This window comes from Stegostoma tigrinum, chromosome 44, assembly GCF_030684315.1.
Source record: "Stegostoma tigrinum isolate sSteTig4 chromosome 44, sSteTig4.hap1, whole genome shotgun sequence".
Classification (NCBI taxonomy): Eukaryota; Metazoa; Chordata; class Chondrichthyes; order Orectolobiformes; family Stegostomatidae; genus Stegostoma; species Stegostoma tigrinum.
Window position 1 is genome coordinate 12,897,922 of NC_081397.1, and position 13,573 is coordinate 12,911,494.

Here is a 13,573-nt window from a genome sequence, read left to right on the forward strand (position 1 = left end):
CACACACACACGTCTCTCTCTCACACACACACGTCTCTCTCACACACACACACACACACCTCTCTCACTCACACACTCCTCTCTCTCTCACACACACACACCTCTCACTCTCACACACACACCTCTCTCTCTCACACATACACACACCTCTCTCTCTCTCTCACACACACACACACACACACACCTCTCTCTCTCTCTCACACACACACCCACCTCTCTCTCTCTCTCACACACACACACACACACACACCTCTCTCTCTCTCACACACTCCTCTCTCTCTCTCTCACACACACTCACACACACACCTCTCTCTCGCACACACACACACCTCTCTAGCTCTCACACACACACACCTCTCTCTCTCACACACACACCTCTCTCTCTCACACACACACCTCTCTCTCTCTCTCTCACACACACACACCTCTCTCTCACACACACACACACCTCTCTCTCTCACACACACACACCTCTCTCTCTCACACACACACACCCCTCTCTCTCACACACACACCCCTCTCTCTCACACACACACCCCTCTCTCTCACACACACACACCTCTCTCTCTCACACACACACACACACACACACACACACCCCCACACCTCTCTTTCTCACACACACACCCCTCTCTCGCTCTCACACACACCTCTCTCTCTCTCTCACACACACACCTCTCTTTCTCACATACTCACAAACACACACACCCACACCTCTCTCTTAGACACACACCCCTCTCTCTCTCTCTCACACACACACCTCTCTCTCACACACACACACACACCTCTCTCTCACACACACACACACACCTCTCTCTCACACACACACACACACCTCTCTCTCACACACACACACACACCTCTCTCTCACACACACACACCTCTCTCTCTCACACACACACACACACACCCCTCTCTCTCTCTCACACACACACACACACCTCTCTCTCTCTCACACACACACACACACCTCTCTCTCTCTCACACACACACACACACCTCTCTCTCTCTCACACACACACACACACCTCTCTCTCTCTCTCACACACACACCTCTCTCTCTCTCTCACACACACACACACACACCTCTCTCTCACACACACACACACACACCTCTCTCTCTCACACACACACACCTCTCTCTCTCTCAAACACACACACACATCTCTCTCTCTCACACACACACACCTCTCTCTCTCACACACACACCTCTCTCTCTCTCTCACACACACACACACACACCTCTCTCTCTCACACACACACACCTCTCTCTCTCACACACACACACACCTCTCTCTCTCTCTCTCTCACACACACACACCTCTCTCTCTCTCACACACACACACACACACACACACACACACACACACACACAGAAACATACTCACACCTGACACTGCAGACTGTGTGAAGGAGGGAGCGGATGTCAGAGAGCGGGAGAGGGTGAGAGTGATGGACAGGTGATGAAGGAGTATATATGAGAGTGAGGGAGGGAGTGTTGGAGATGTAGTGAAGGAGAGAGAATCTGGGAGAGAGAGTGAATGAGAGAGAGAGAGCGAGAGGGAGTGAGTGAGTGTGAGTGAGTGACTGTGAGAGAGTGAGGGAGAGGGTGAGAGTGTGAGGGGAGTGAGTGTGAGTGTAAATCCCTGTTTGTTCACACAGGGGAACCTGGGCCTGAATAAAGTCAAACTGTAAACAGAAGGAGTCGACCATGTTGGGCGTCACAGTCCAACTGAGATTCAGCCGAGTTGTCCAGTACATGCTCTGGGGTAGGAGGTCGTAACCGACACCCCCTACAACCCTCACCCTCCTGTTCAAATCCCCTCCCTCCCTATCTCCGTCATCTCCTCCAGCCCCTACAGCCCTCACCCTCCTGTTCAAATCCCCTCCCTCCCTATCTCCGTCACCTCCTCCAGCCCCGACAGCCCTCACCCTCCTGTTCAAATCCCCTCCCTCCCTATCTCCGTCACCTCCTCCAGCCCCGACAGCCCTCACCCTCCTGTTCAAATCCCCTCCCTCCCTATCTCCGTCACCTCCTCCAGCCCCTACAGCCCTCACCCTCCTGTTCAAATCCCCTCCCTCCCTATCTCCGTCACCTCCTCCAGCCCCTACAGCCCTCACCCTCCTGTTCAAATCCCCTCCCTCCCTATCTCCGTCACCTCCTCCAGCCCCGACAGCCCTCACCCTCCTGTTCAAATCCCCTCCCTCCCTATCTCCGTCACCTCCTCCAGCCCCTACAGTCCTCACCCTCCTGTTCAAATCCCCTCCCTCCCTATCTCCGTCACCTCCTCCAGCCCCTACAGCCCTCACCCTCCTGTTCAAATCCCCTCCCTCCCTATCTCCGACACCTCCTACAGCCCCTACAGCCCTCATCCTCCTGTTCAAATCCCCTCCCTCCCTGTCTCCGTCACCTCCTCCAGCCCCTACAGTCCTCACCCTCCTGTTCACATCCCCCCCTCACCCTCCTCCGAGATCTCTGCCAGCTCCCCATCGAGTTTCGCGCCCCTCCCTCCTCTCCAACTACCCCTCAACCCCGTTTCCCATCCATCTGCAACCTGCCCCCCGCCGACACACCGAGCACGTTCAGCTCCCTGAACTCTCCCCGCACGCCCCCCTGAGCTGCTCGCTCAGGGTCCGAGAGTCCATTGGGAGCCCACACACTAAACGGGGTCCGGGTTAATGTAGGGGATCTGGGGGCCGGCACGGACGGGGTGGGCCGAAGGGCCTTTTTCCCTAACGTCTCTAAACGGGGGCCGGGTTAATGTAGGGGATCTGGGGGCCGGCACGGACGGGGAGGGGCCGAAGGGCCTGTACCTGTAACGTCTCTAAACGGGGGCCGGGCTAATGTAGGGGATCTGGGGGCCGGCACGGACGGGGATGGGCCGAAGGGCCTGTTTCCATCTCTGTCTCTGTGAGTGAGATGAGGAGAAATATCTCCCCAGAGGAGAGTCGGGGGAGTCTGGGGAAGTATCCCAGGAGAGACAGCGGGAGAGAGAGAGACAGAGAGACCGAGTGGTGGGGGGGATGCGTGGATGAGGCTGACGGAGGGAGAGGGGGAAGGTAGTGACGGGGAGGGGGGGTCAGGGCCGGGGAAGGTAGTGACGGGGAGGGGGGGTCAGGGCCGGGGAAGGTAGTGACGGGGAGGGGGGGTCAGGGCCGGGGAAGGTAGTGACGGGGAGGGGGGGTCAGGGCCGGGGAAGGTAGTGACGGGGAGGGGGGGTCAGGGCCGGGGTAGGGGCTGACGGAGGGAGAGGGGGAGGGTAGGGACAGGGAGAGCCGGGGGTCAGGGCAGGGGTGGGCGCTGACGGAGGGAGGGGGAAGGGTAGGGACGGGGAGAGCGGGGGGTCAGGGGCTGACAGAGGGAGGGGGGAGGGGAGGGTAGGGACGGGGAGAGCGGGGGGTCAGGGGCTGACAGAGGGAGGGGGGAGGGTAGGGACGGGGAGAGCGGGGGGTCAGGGCAGGGGTGGGGGCTGACGGAGGGAGAGGGGGAGGGTAGGGATGGGGAGGGTGGGGGGTCAGGGCAGGGGTGGGGGCTGACGGAGGGAGAGGGGGAGGGTAGGGATGGGGAGGGTGGGTCAGGGCTGGGGGTGGGGGCTGATGGAGGGAGAGGGGGGAGGGTAGTGACGGGGAGGGTGGGTCAGGGCTGGGGTGGGGGCTGACGGAGGGAGAGGGGGAGGGTAGGGATGGGGAGGGTGGGTCAGGGCTGGGGGTGGGGGCTGACGGAGGGAGAGGGGGGAGGGTGGGGACGGGGTGAGCGGGGGGTCAGGGCTGGGGGTGGGGGCTGACGGAGGGAGAGGGGGGAGGGTAGTGACGGGGAGGGTGGGTCAGGGCTGGGGGTGGGGGCTGACGGAGGGAGAGGGGGGAGGGTGGGGACGGGGTGAGCGGGGGGTCAGGGTGGGGGTGGGGGCTGACGGAGGGAGAGGGGGGAGGGTGGGGACGGGGAGAGCGGGTGTGGGGTGGGGGAGGCAAGATGGACGCCCCGAGCTGACCGTACGCACCTCTGTTGCCCCCCCCAACACCGGCCGACCCCGCACACCCGCCCCCTCCCCCGGGGGGGGGGGGTCCCCTGCAGACGGCCCGGCCCCGACCCGGATCACCCTGGGCCAGAGGACCGGGGTTTACCACCTCAGGGAGAACGTTACCGTCACCTGCCTGGCCCCGGCCCGGGGGGTCCGCTAGGGCAACCGGACGTTCGGGCTGTACCGGGCTGGGGGTCGGGGCAGGTGGGTCTTCCCCGGTGCCAGCGCCGCCCCCCCCACCCGCCTTCCGCCTCGTCGCTGCCCTGACGGGGCTGGTCAGCTACGTTTGCCGTCACAGCGTGGAGGAGGACGGGTCGACGGCGGCCTGGTTCCCCCCGCCCCCCGAGCCGGGCCGTCAGGGTCTTCGTCACCGGTGAGCACTGCGCCCACCCCCCGCCCCCGACCCGATTCACCTCCAACCGATCCCGGCTACCGCCATCCGCTGGCGGGAGGCCAGAACTGCAGGCGTGACGCGTTTACATAGGAATGGGTGTTGGTCGGGAGGGTGGGGGTGGGGGTGGGGGGGGCGGTGTTTGGGCGCTTGGCCTGTCCTCGCGGCAGGGGTGGTGGGGGGGGTCTCTCCGCGGACCCCGTGTCGACCCCCCCCCCCCCGACGCCCCAACCCCACCGACATCCCCAGGTCCCCTACTTTAACCCGGCCCCCGGTTAGAGACGTTACAGAAACAGGCCCTTCGGCCCATCCCCGTCCGTGCTGGCCCCCAGATCCCCTACATTAACCCGGTCCCCGTTTAGAGACGTTACAGAAACAGGCCCTTCCGCCCATCCCTGTCCGTGCCGGCCCCCAGATCCCCTACATTAACCCGGCCCCGCGACAGTGAAGCGAGGGATATATTTCTAAGTTAGTGTGGTGCGTGGCTTGGAGGAGAACTTGCTCTATATCAAGAACGTGTTCCTCCTCATCAGCTGCCCAAAACCGTTTAAATGGATGTATTCGTCAGTATGGAAGGTGCTCTTTTTACAGTTTACAAAACAGTCATTTAAGAGGTCAATTTAACACCGTTTTTGACCCAAGGAAGAGGCGTACAAATTGAGAAAAAGAACTTGAAAAAAATTAAAAGTACCTGAAGCTGGGGAACAATTTAAAATCAGGAAAGAAGGAATAAACGAATGCATTGATTATGAATGAGGAAATGAGGAAAAGGTTATAATTGCAGAAGCCATTAAAAACTAACTTTTAATGTCTTGATAAATATGTAAAAGGAGAATGGAAATAAACCTACGTTGATAAACACAAATGTACCTCACTTACAATGAAAATCCAACTGAATACTCACTGTCGTTCTATGTTCACATAGGATGACACACATAACACGTCAGGAATGTTGGGGAAAAGAGAGTTGAATGAGATGGAGAAACTGAATCAAGTCAGTATTGTTCAGTAAATTGTGTTGGGAAAATTGATAGGACTGAAGGCTGGGAACCAGGGACGGATAACTAATATCCCAGAGCTCATAGTGGGTGTATTGATGGCGATGTTCCAGATCTTCATAGGAGCTACAATAACTTCCAAAGATTGGAGGGTAGCTAATGTAAACAATCTATTTGTAAGAGGTGTGTAGAGGTAAAACTTGTAATTTTAGACCAGTCAGCCTGCAGGGGGAAAAATGCAGATAATTGGGATAAAATATCACGATCAGACAAAGTCAGCATGGATTTGAAAGAACTGCTCGTCTGCTGTACTGTTCTATGTTCCCAGCCTGACAAATCTACCGGAGTAGGGATGATAAAGCAGATGAGTTCATTTTAATTTACAAGAAAAAACTTTTTAACAAAATCCAACATAAGATATTAGCATGTGAACATCAAGGAAATGTGATTGGTGCAAAGCATTCTGAATGATTTTATTTTTAATTAGCTGGATAATAGGAAACTCGAAGGGGGAATGAATGGATTTCTTTTCTCAATGGCAAGAATCAGTTTTAGGATGAAAACTCTTTGCAATACATTCACAGTGATTTGGATGAGGGAAACAAATGTAATATCTCCAGGTTTTAAAATGACACAAAGTTAGTTGGATGGTCAGCTCTAAAAGAGGATGCATTGTGTGGGATGAAATCGAGACAGTGGGCAAATGAATATCTGACACTGTTTAATGTGGGTAACTGTTTGGTTATCCAATTTGGTAACAAAATAAAAGGAAGGGAGGTCATTTTCTGAATGTCGATAAAGTGACACAGTGATATTTGCAACAAGACCTGTGTGTCTCATACACAAATCATTGAAAGTAAGTATGCAGGTGCAGCAGACAGTGAGGAAGGCGAGAGGTATGTTGGCCTTTGTGGAACGTGGATTTGAGCATGTGGAAACAGTGAATTGTGACAATTTATCAGGACATCTGTGAGACAGCAGTTAGAATATTGAGAGCAGGTTTGGCCTTCTTACTGAGTAAGGATGGTATTGCTGTGAATATAATTTTAACAGGCAGCTTACTGGGATGAAGGAGAGGTTGAATTGGTTGTGAATATATCTGCTGAAATTCAGAAGAATGAGGGATTCTCTTAGAAATCTGTAAGACACTGTCAGACCAAGAAAATGTAAATGCAAAAAGAATATTCATGTTGATAGTAGTCATATTTTTAGGAGAAAGGATAAGCCATTCATGGCTGAGTAGGTGAGAGTCTCTTTATTTAGAAAGTGGTGATCCTTTGTAATTCCCTACCACAGAAACCAGCCACATTCAACACATTGTATGAGTTCAGCATGGTGTAGGGTGGAACACTTGTTGCAAAGGGAAGCAAGGTATAATTGGCTGAGTGGCAAGAGACAGAGAGTGAAGATGGAGGGTTGCTTTTTGGACTGTAGGCCTGTCATCCAGAAGTGTTCCCCAGGGATTGGGACTGAGTCCTCTTTTGCTTGTCATTATATAAATGATCTGAATGAGAAGTCATGGTAAACACGTTTGTGGATGATAACAAAGTGTGTAGCATAGTATTAAGGGGAGAACGTGTCCTAAGATTACAAATGGATCTTGATCAAATACCTCGATGGGCTGGAAAATGACTTAGAGAATTCAATCTGGATGAATGCATGTCCATCATGGGCCTCCTGCAGTGCCACAATGATACCACCCGAAGATTGCAGGAACAGCAACCCATATTCCACGTGGGAACCCTGCAGCCCAATGGTATCAATGTGGACTTCACCAGCTTCAAAATCTTCCCTTCCCCCACCGCATCCCAAAACCAGCCCAGCTCATCCCCTCCCCCCACTGCATCCCAAAACCAGCCCAGCCTGTCTCTGCCTCCCTAACCTGTTCTTCCTCTCGCCCATCCCTTCCCCCCACCTCAAGCCGCACCTCCATTTCCTACCTACTAACCTCATCCCACCTCCTTGACCTGTCCGTCTTCCCTGGACTGACCTATCCCCTCCACACCTCCCTACCTCTACTCTCCTCTCCACCTATCTTCTTTTCTCTCCATCTTCGGTCCTCCTCCCCCTCTCTCCCAATTTATTCCAGAACTCTCACCCATCCCCCTCTCTGATGGAGGGTCTAGGCCCGAAACGTCAGCTTTTGTGCTCCTGAGATGCTACTTGGCCTGCTGTGTTCATCCAGCTTCACACTTTGATATCTTAGTTCCAGATCCAGTTGGGGGCGGGCGTAAGCTGGAGGCGGAGCTGGACATTTCACTGTCTGTCACTCAGTTTCCTGCCCGGGCCGCCTCACACTCTCTGTCAGCTCTTTCTCAGTCAGGTCGGGGCGGGCTGTATAAAAATGGAAGGCGAGGCAGCTCCACTCTCATTCGGCAGCGATTACAGTGAAAAAGCGTGATGTCTGGAAGAGGCAAAGGAGGCAAAGGCCTGGGAAAAGGCGGAGCGAAGCGGCACCGCAAAGTGCTCCGTGATAACATCCAGGGCATCACGAAACCAGCCATCCGGCGCCTGGCTCGCCGTGGCGGGGTCAAGCGCATCTCGGGCTTGATCTACGAGGAGACCCGCGGGGTGCTGAAGGTTTTCCTGGAGAATGTGATCAGGGATGCGGTGACCTACACTGAACACGCCAAGCGCAAGACGGTGACTGCCATGGATGTGGTGTACGCTCTGAAACGCCAGGGCCGCACGCTGTATGGATTCGGCGGCTGAGCAACTCGTCCCTTTTCCAGCGACCCCAACGGCTCTTTTCAGAGCCACCCAAACCCTCCGATTGAGAGCGGAGACCCGAGGATGGGAAAAGGCAGCACATATGGAGGAGACAGTGTACTGCAGCTGGTTATTTCACATTTTTCGCGACTTTTAATTTTGGCTCATTCCATTACAAAAATACACTAATTTCGTGTCCAATGTTAGAGAAAGATCAAGCAGTGAGAACGGAGACCTGAGCACAGGAAAGGCAGCACACAGCGAGGGTGTACTGTGCCGCAGCCGGATTTCAGATCTCGATTTGTAATTTCGCCCTGATGCTAAATGTTACATATTGCAGTTTTTCTATTTCATTCCTCCCAGGAATTCAGTTCAGTTTTCATTCAAGGAAGCATGCAGATATTTTAATGACTTGTTACCCTCTGTGACAGTTTTCGGACTATTTATATCTGGGTGAAATAAAAATGAGCCGATTAATTGAGATTGTGTAGCTTTAGTACCCTGTTAGCTTTGAATATGCTTAAATCGGCGGTGTTTTTTAGATTCATTAACGGGGGGTAGGCGGCCGGTTGATTCGTTTATCTGGGCTTTGTTAAAACACCCCGCTTTACTCCTGCTTGTTAGAGACAGATCAGGCAATGAACCCGCGTCTTTTCCGCGTTAACTGTAAGTTTGGTTTTTAAAAAATCCCACAAAGTACAGATTTTATCGTCGTCGGACATTATTTTTCCTTTAAATATTTAACCTAAAATCGGCGGGCTTTTTTCAAATTGACAAACTGTCATTTCAGGTTAACCAATCTGAATTCAACAATTATTTTATTGCCTTTTCCGTACCTTCCGGAGCTGTTTGGTCTAGGCCCGAAACGTCAGCTTTTGTGCTCCTGAGATGCTGCTTGGCCTGCTGTGTTCATCCAACTTCACACTTTATTATCTTGGATTCTCCAGCATCTGCAGTTCCCATTTCTCAGAGGGGTTGAGGGACGGGACTGTATCCAATCCCAGCTCTAGGGCGGGCTCTCCATTCCCATAAATTGGCACCGCCGCAGCAGGCTCGGCAGTGACAGCAGCAGCTTGCGTGTTTGTTGCAGAGAGTTGAAGAGAATGGCCAGAACCAAGCAGACAGCGCGCAAATCCACCGGAGGAAAAGCTCCTCGCAAGCAGCTGGCGACCAAAGCGGCCCGCAAGAGCGCTCCGGCCACGGGTGGAGTGAAGAAGCCTCATCGCTACCGGCCCGGCACGGTGGCTCTGCGGGAGATCCGCCGCTACCAGAAATCCACCGAGCTGCTGATCCGCAAACTGCCGTTCCAGCGCCTGGTGCGGGAGTTAGGAACTATGAACTTTAATTAATGTAAACCCACAGCGAGCTATCGATGTGATTCAATGCCACAGCTGTTGCAGAAGCTTAGACAACAGAAGTGTGTATCTGGAGGAACGCAGCAGGTCAAGCAACATCTCAGAAGCAGAAAAGCTGACGTGTCGGGATATTGCTGAGCGTGCTGTGTGCATCTAGCTACACAGCTTGGATACTCCACCATCTGCAGTTCCCATAATTTCTGTTAGAGAAATTTGTTGGTTCTGAGATACACTAATTCACATTAAAGACAAAAGGTAACTCGGGGCAATCAGGTTCATAAATGTTCAGAAATCATAACACAATTGAAGTATTGCACCCCATATTTTATAAGTTTCCGATTGAAACGCCTCCGTGGGCAAATTTCTTCACTGGGCGTATTGCCAGCTATAACGGAGCTTGACGGAGGAGGGTGGTGGGAAAAGGTTACCAAATCGAAAAGCCCATCAAAACATGCAAACAATTTTTATGCGTTGGGCAAAATTTCAATTGCACGACCAAATCTCCCACTAATGTATTCATTCGATCCTCTGAGGCGGGTCGGTTTCGTATCGAATGGCCTCTTTGTTGCGGCGACTTATTGCATGTCCTTTGTTCCGTCAGCGTATTGATGGGGATACCGCTTTGAGTTATTATTTCAAGTCGCTGTCCCTGCAGTAAAACCTCAGACTTTATTCGTCGTGTCCGGTAGCTGCTCCAGTTTTATCTCGGTTAGGGAAAAAATAAAAGGAATTATGTTTGCACATAAAATGAAAATTAATCAACCAGCAGTGACAGTCTAGCTGCTTTGCACTGATTTTGTGGGTGGCTCTGAAAAGAGCCATTGGTTGTCAGGTTACAGAACGGCCCCTTCACTTTTTAGTGGCGCCCCCAGCGGCGGTTTTCTTGGGCAGCAGCACGGCCTGGATATTAGGCAGCACCCCGCCCTGAGCGATGGTCACCCCTCCCAGCAGCTTGTTGAGCTCCTCGTCGTTGCGCACGGCCAGCTGGAGGTGCCTGGGGATGATGCGGGTCTTCTTGTTGTCCCGGGCCGCGTTACCGGCCAGCTCGAGGATTTCAGCCGTCAGGTACTCGAGCACCGCAGCCACATAGACCGGCGCTCCGGCACCCACACGCTCAGCATAGTTACACTTTCTCAGGAGCCTGTGAACACGGCCCACCGGGAACTGCAGCCCAGCCCGGGACGACCGGGACTTCGCCTTCGACCGAGCTTTCCCGCCACCGCCCTTTCCTCTCCCAGACATCGCCACAGTCTCTCAAACACTTTCACAGAGAATGCTGCAATGCGGCCACATCCCGCCCTCTTATACCTTCGGGAGGAATGGGGATGCGGCCATTGCTGATTGGTCACATTTTTCAGTATCTCCTAATGTCGTTTCAATGTCCAATCAGATATCTGCTTCACTCACCAATCCGGAGAGGGCCCGGGGAGGAGGCCGGAAAACCCCGGCACCAAATCATCAACCGCTTTCTTTCAAACTCGAAAAGCCATCCAATAGTTTCAAACGGGTAGAAGATTTACAAAGAAGAATGCGTTCATATTCCAGATAATTTACTTTTAGAATACAACTGTATACTTCACACAATCTCTGATTCCCCGGCCTAGTTGAATCCGTCTATTTTTGATCTTGAAGTTCTTTTTTCCCCGCAAAAACTGAAGAATAAGTGGAAGCGGGAAAGAAAAGCCCGCCGAAAGTTATTCTCTGCACAGATTGAATTTATTACACATCAGCACCCGGTTATATTGATAAAAGTATCACAACTGTTTCTTTCCCGTTGAGCGCATTCCTGCTTTAAACAATATTTTACAATCGCTCTCCCGATTGCACAAGATCAACAATATTTCCACTTTTGCGATGCCAGTCCGGCAGCTGTTCTGCTTTCCTCTCGGTTCACTTGGAAATTTTCCCGCCGACAACAGAAAGCCTCATTTACAGCTTTCTGCAAAACCGGATAGAACCCGCGGGGAGATTTGAAAATAAAACAAAATTCCTCTGCGTGGAAACCGTAGGAAAATACGGGCGCCAAATCATAAACCGTTTTCTGTCCGATTTGAAAAGCCCGCCAACATGGGCAATACGACCAAGAGTTTTTAACCAGGATTTTTGCGTTCATGCCTACGATTTAATTTCCTTTCAGTTAAAAATGTTCACTTCACAATCTCTGTCACTTCCTAAGCAACACCGTTTTCAGAAAACATGGTAAAATAGCCCTCACTTATTGTGCTGGATCAGTCTTTCCGGTCGGTCTCGGCTCATTTTGAAACTCTCACCGACAGCAGAAAGCCCCACACACTGCAAACTGAAAAAAAATCGGATAAATTCCCTTACAGATTTGGAAATTGAAAAAGGAATCGCACGGCATTTCTCTTAATGGGACTCAAATAAGCGATCAAACTTTTCATTACCACGGATGAATCCAGCCTTCATACCCTATTGGGACAAGTTGGAAAAACCCTTCAACATAGTGGGTAAAGTTTTACAAAGAGGATTGAACAGTTTAATTTTTCTTAGAATTTAATTCACTTGCACATTACAAGTGCACGCTGATGTATTTATAAAAACTTACACAACGTTTTTCGGGGTGAACGGGTTAAAACTTGAAACAATAGTTGGAAGTTGCCCTCCCATATTCTCCTTGAACACACAGTTTCACACTTGCGACTGCAATCCTGGCTCTGGCTTTATCTCAGCTCATTTTGAAAGCCTCTCACCGACAGCTGAAATCCTGAAATGACAAGTATTCTGCAAGATCTGTTCATGGGACTCGAGCAGTTAGTTTTCTTTCTAGGGGGTGAAATTCCTGATCAAGGGGTAAATAATAACTGGAACACAGGAGTTGTTGAAAAAAAATGACTGAGTGACGATGAATGTGCTTTCTGTACAGGGAGGGAAGAGAGACTGGGTAGGAAGGCAACCGAAAGTAACCGACAGAGGGACAGGGACCGCACGTTAATGTTTAGAACGTTTGTGTAAACAAAGATAAAGATTAGAGACATTAATTATAGACACCGAGAATCATTTACAAACGAAAAGTGGTTCAAAAAGTGGAAGTTGTTGATAAATGATTCATTGGAGATAATTATGCTCTTTGCAGATTCAGGGAAACGAGACAGGGTATGGCTGCAACCTAAAATAAAGGGCAGATGAGGGACCACACATCAAGTTCTTAAACAATTACATTATTTTTAAAAAGCCGACTGACATTACTAATACATACCGAAAATCATTTGCAAAAAGTTGGTTCAGCTGTTTCAGCGAAGTTGTGGGTGGCTCTGAAAAGAGCCGTTGGGTTTTGGATGTGTTTTCTCAGCACAATGTGGGGTCTCACTTAGAGCTGGTATACTTGGTCACCGCCTTTGTACCCTCCGACACGGCGTGCTTGGCCAACTCCCCGGGCAGCAGCAGCCGCACCGCGGTCTGGATCTCCCGGGAGCTGATGGTGCTGCGCTTGTTGTAATGGGCCAGGCGGGAAGCCTCCCCCGCGATACGCTCGAAAATATCGTTGACGAACGAGTTCATGATGCTCATCGCCTTGGAGGAGATGCCGGTGTCGGGGTGAACCTGCTTCATCACTTTGTAGATGTAGATGCCGTAACTTTCTTTCCTGGACCGTTTCCTTCTCTTGCCGGCTTTCCCCGGCGCCTTCTTGATGATTTTCTTAGCGCCCTTCTTGGAGGCTTGCTGCGCTTTCTTCTCATCGGCCATAGAAACGATCACTTCCAGACACACAATAAAGGAAAATGGGCGCGGAGCTCGCTTTTTATAGCCTGACCACGTCAGCAATGCTAATGAGGGATGGGGGAAACTCTGGTTCATGATTGGGCAGTTTTGAAGAATCTCAGACCATGTGATTAGCTTTTCTGTGATTGGTTACTGTGGGACACAACGTGGATCTGCCAGGATATGCAACGGAAAGTGAAACACAAACGAAATTTTGTATACCGATCACTTTAAATGTAACTAGTTGTTGCCATTTAATGAACACAGTACCTGAGAGGTTTTATTTGCGACAATGCATTTATTCTGCTCACAGCAACGTTTCATGTATAACATTATTTTGTTTCTTCACTCTGTAATTTCTGCAGTACACAATAAGCTGTA

General features: G+C 51.6%; 4 protein-coding genes across 4 annotated transcripts in view; 2 read left to right on the plus strand and 2 right to left on the minus strand.

The window, feature by feature from the left end:
• Positions 1–10,723, minus strand: part of LOC132207252 (uncharacterized) — a 27,505-nt gene extending 16,782 nt beyond the window's left edge. Inside the window, exon 1 of the mRNA XM_059642480.1 lies at positions 10,326–10,723. Within this exon, the coding sequence (XP_059498463.1) occupies positions 10,326–10,714 (389 nt within the window). The 5' untranslated portion in view covers positions 10,715–10,723. The remainder of the gene's footprint in view (positions 1–10,325) is intronic.
• Positions 7,802–8,801, plus strand: LOC132207230 (histone H4). The gene has a single exon (XM_059642460.1). The coding sequence runs from the start codon at positions 7,809–7,811 to the stop codon at positions 8,118–8,120; it is 312 nt and encodes a 103-aa protein (XP_059498443.1). The 5' UTR covers positions 7,802–7,808; the 3' UTR covers positions 8,121–8,801.
• On the plus strand, positions 9,187–9,731 carry LOC132207236 (histone H3.2). Its single transcript, XM_059642465.1, has one exon. The coding sequence runs from the start codon at positions 9,221–9,223 to the stop codon at positions 9,464–9,466; it is 246 nt and encodes an 81-aa protein (XP_059498448.1). The 5' UTR covers positions 9,187–9,220; the 3' UTR covers positions 9,467–9,731.
• A 42-nt stretch (positions 10,724–10,765) lies between the features above and the next one.
• On the minus strand, positions 10,766–13,201 carry LOC132207248 (late histone H2B.L4-like). Its single transcript, XM_059642476.1, has one exon. It carries the CDS (start codon positions 13,175–13,177, stop codon positions 12,797–12,799), a length of 381 nt encoding a protein of 126 aa, XP_059498459.1. The 5' UTR covers positions 13,178–13,201; the 3' UTR covers positions 10,766–12,796.
• Positions 13,202–13,573: the final 372 nt, after the last annotated feature.

Bases quoted from the DNA above. Each gene is read 5' to 3' on its own strand.
- LOC132207230 (XM_059642460.1), top strand. From the start codon at position 7,809: ATGTCTGGAAGAGGCAAAGGAGGCAAAGGCCTGGGAAAAGGCGGAGCG.
- LOC132207236 (XM_059642465.1), top strand. From the start codon at position 9,221: ATGGCCAGAACCAAGCAGACAGCGCGCAAATCCACCGGAGGAAAAGCT.
- LOC132207248 (XM_059642476.1), bottom strand. From the start codon at position 13,177: ATGGCCGATGAGAAGAAAGCGCAGCAAGCCTCCAAGAAGGGCGCTAAG.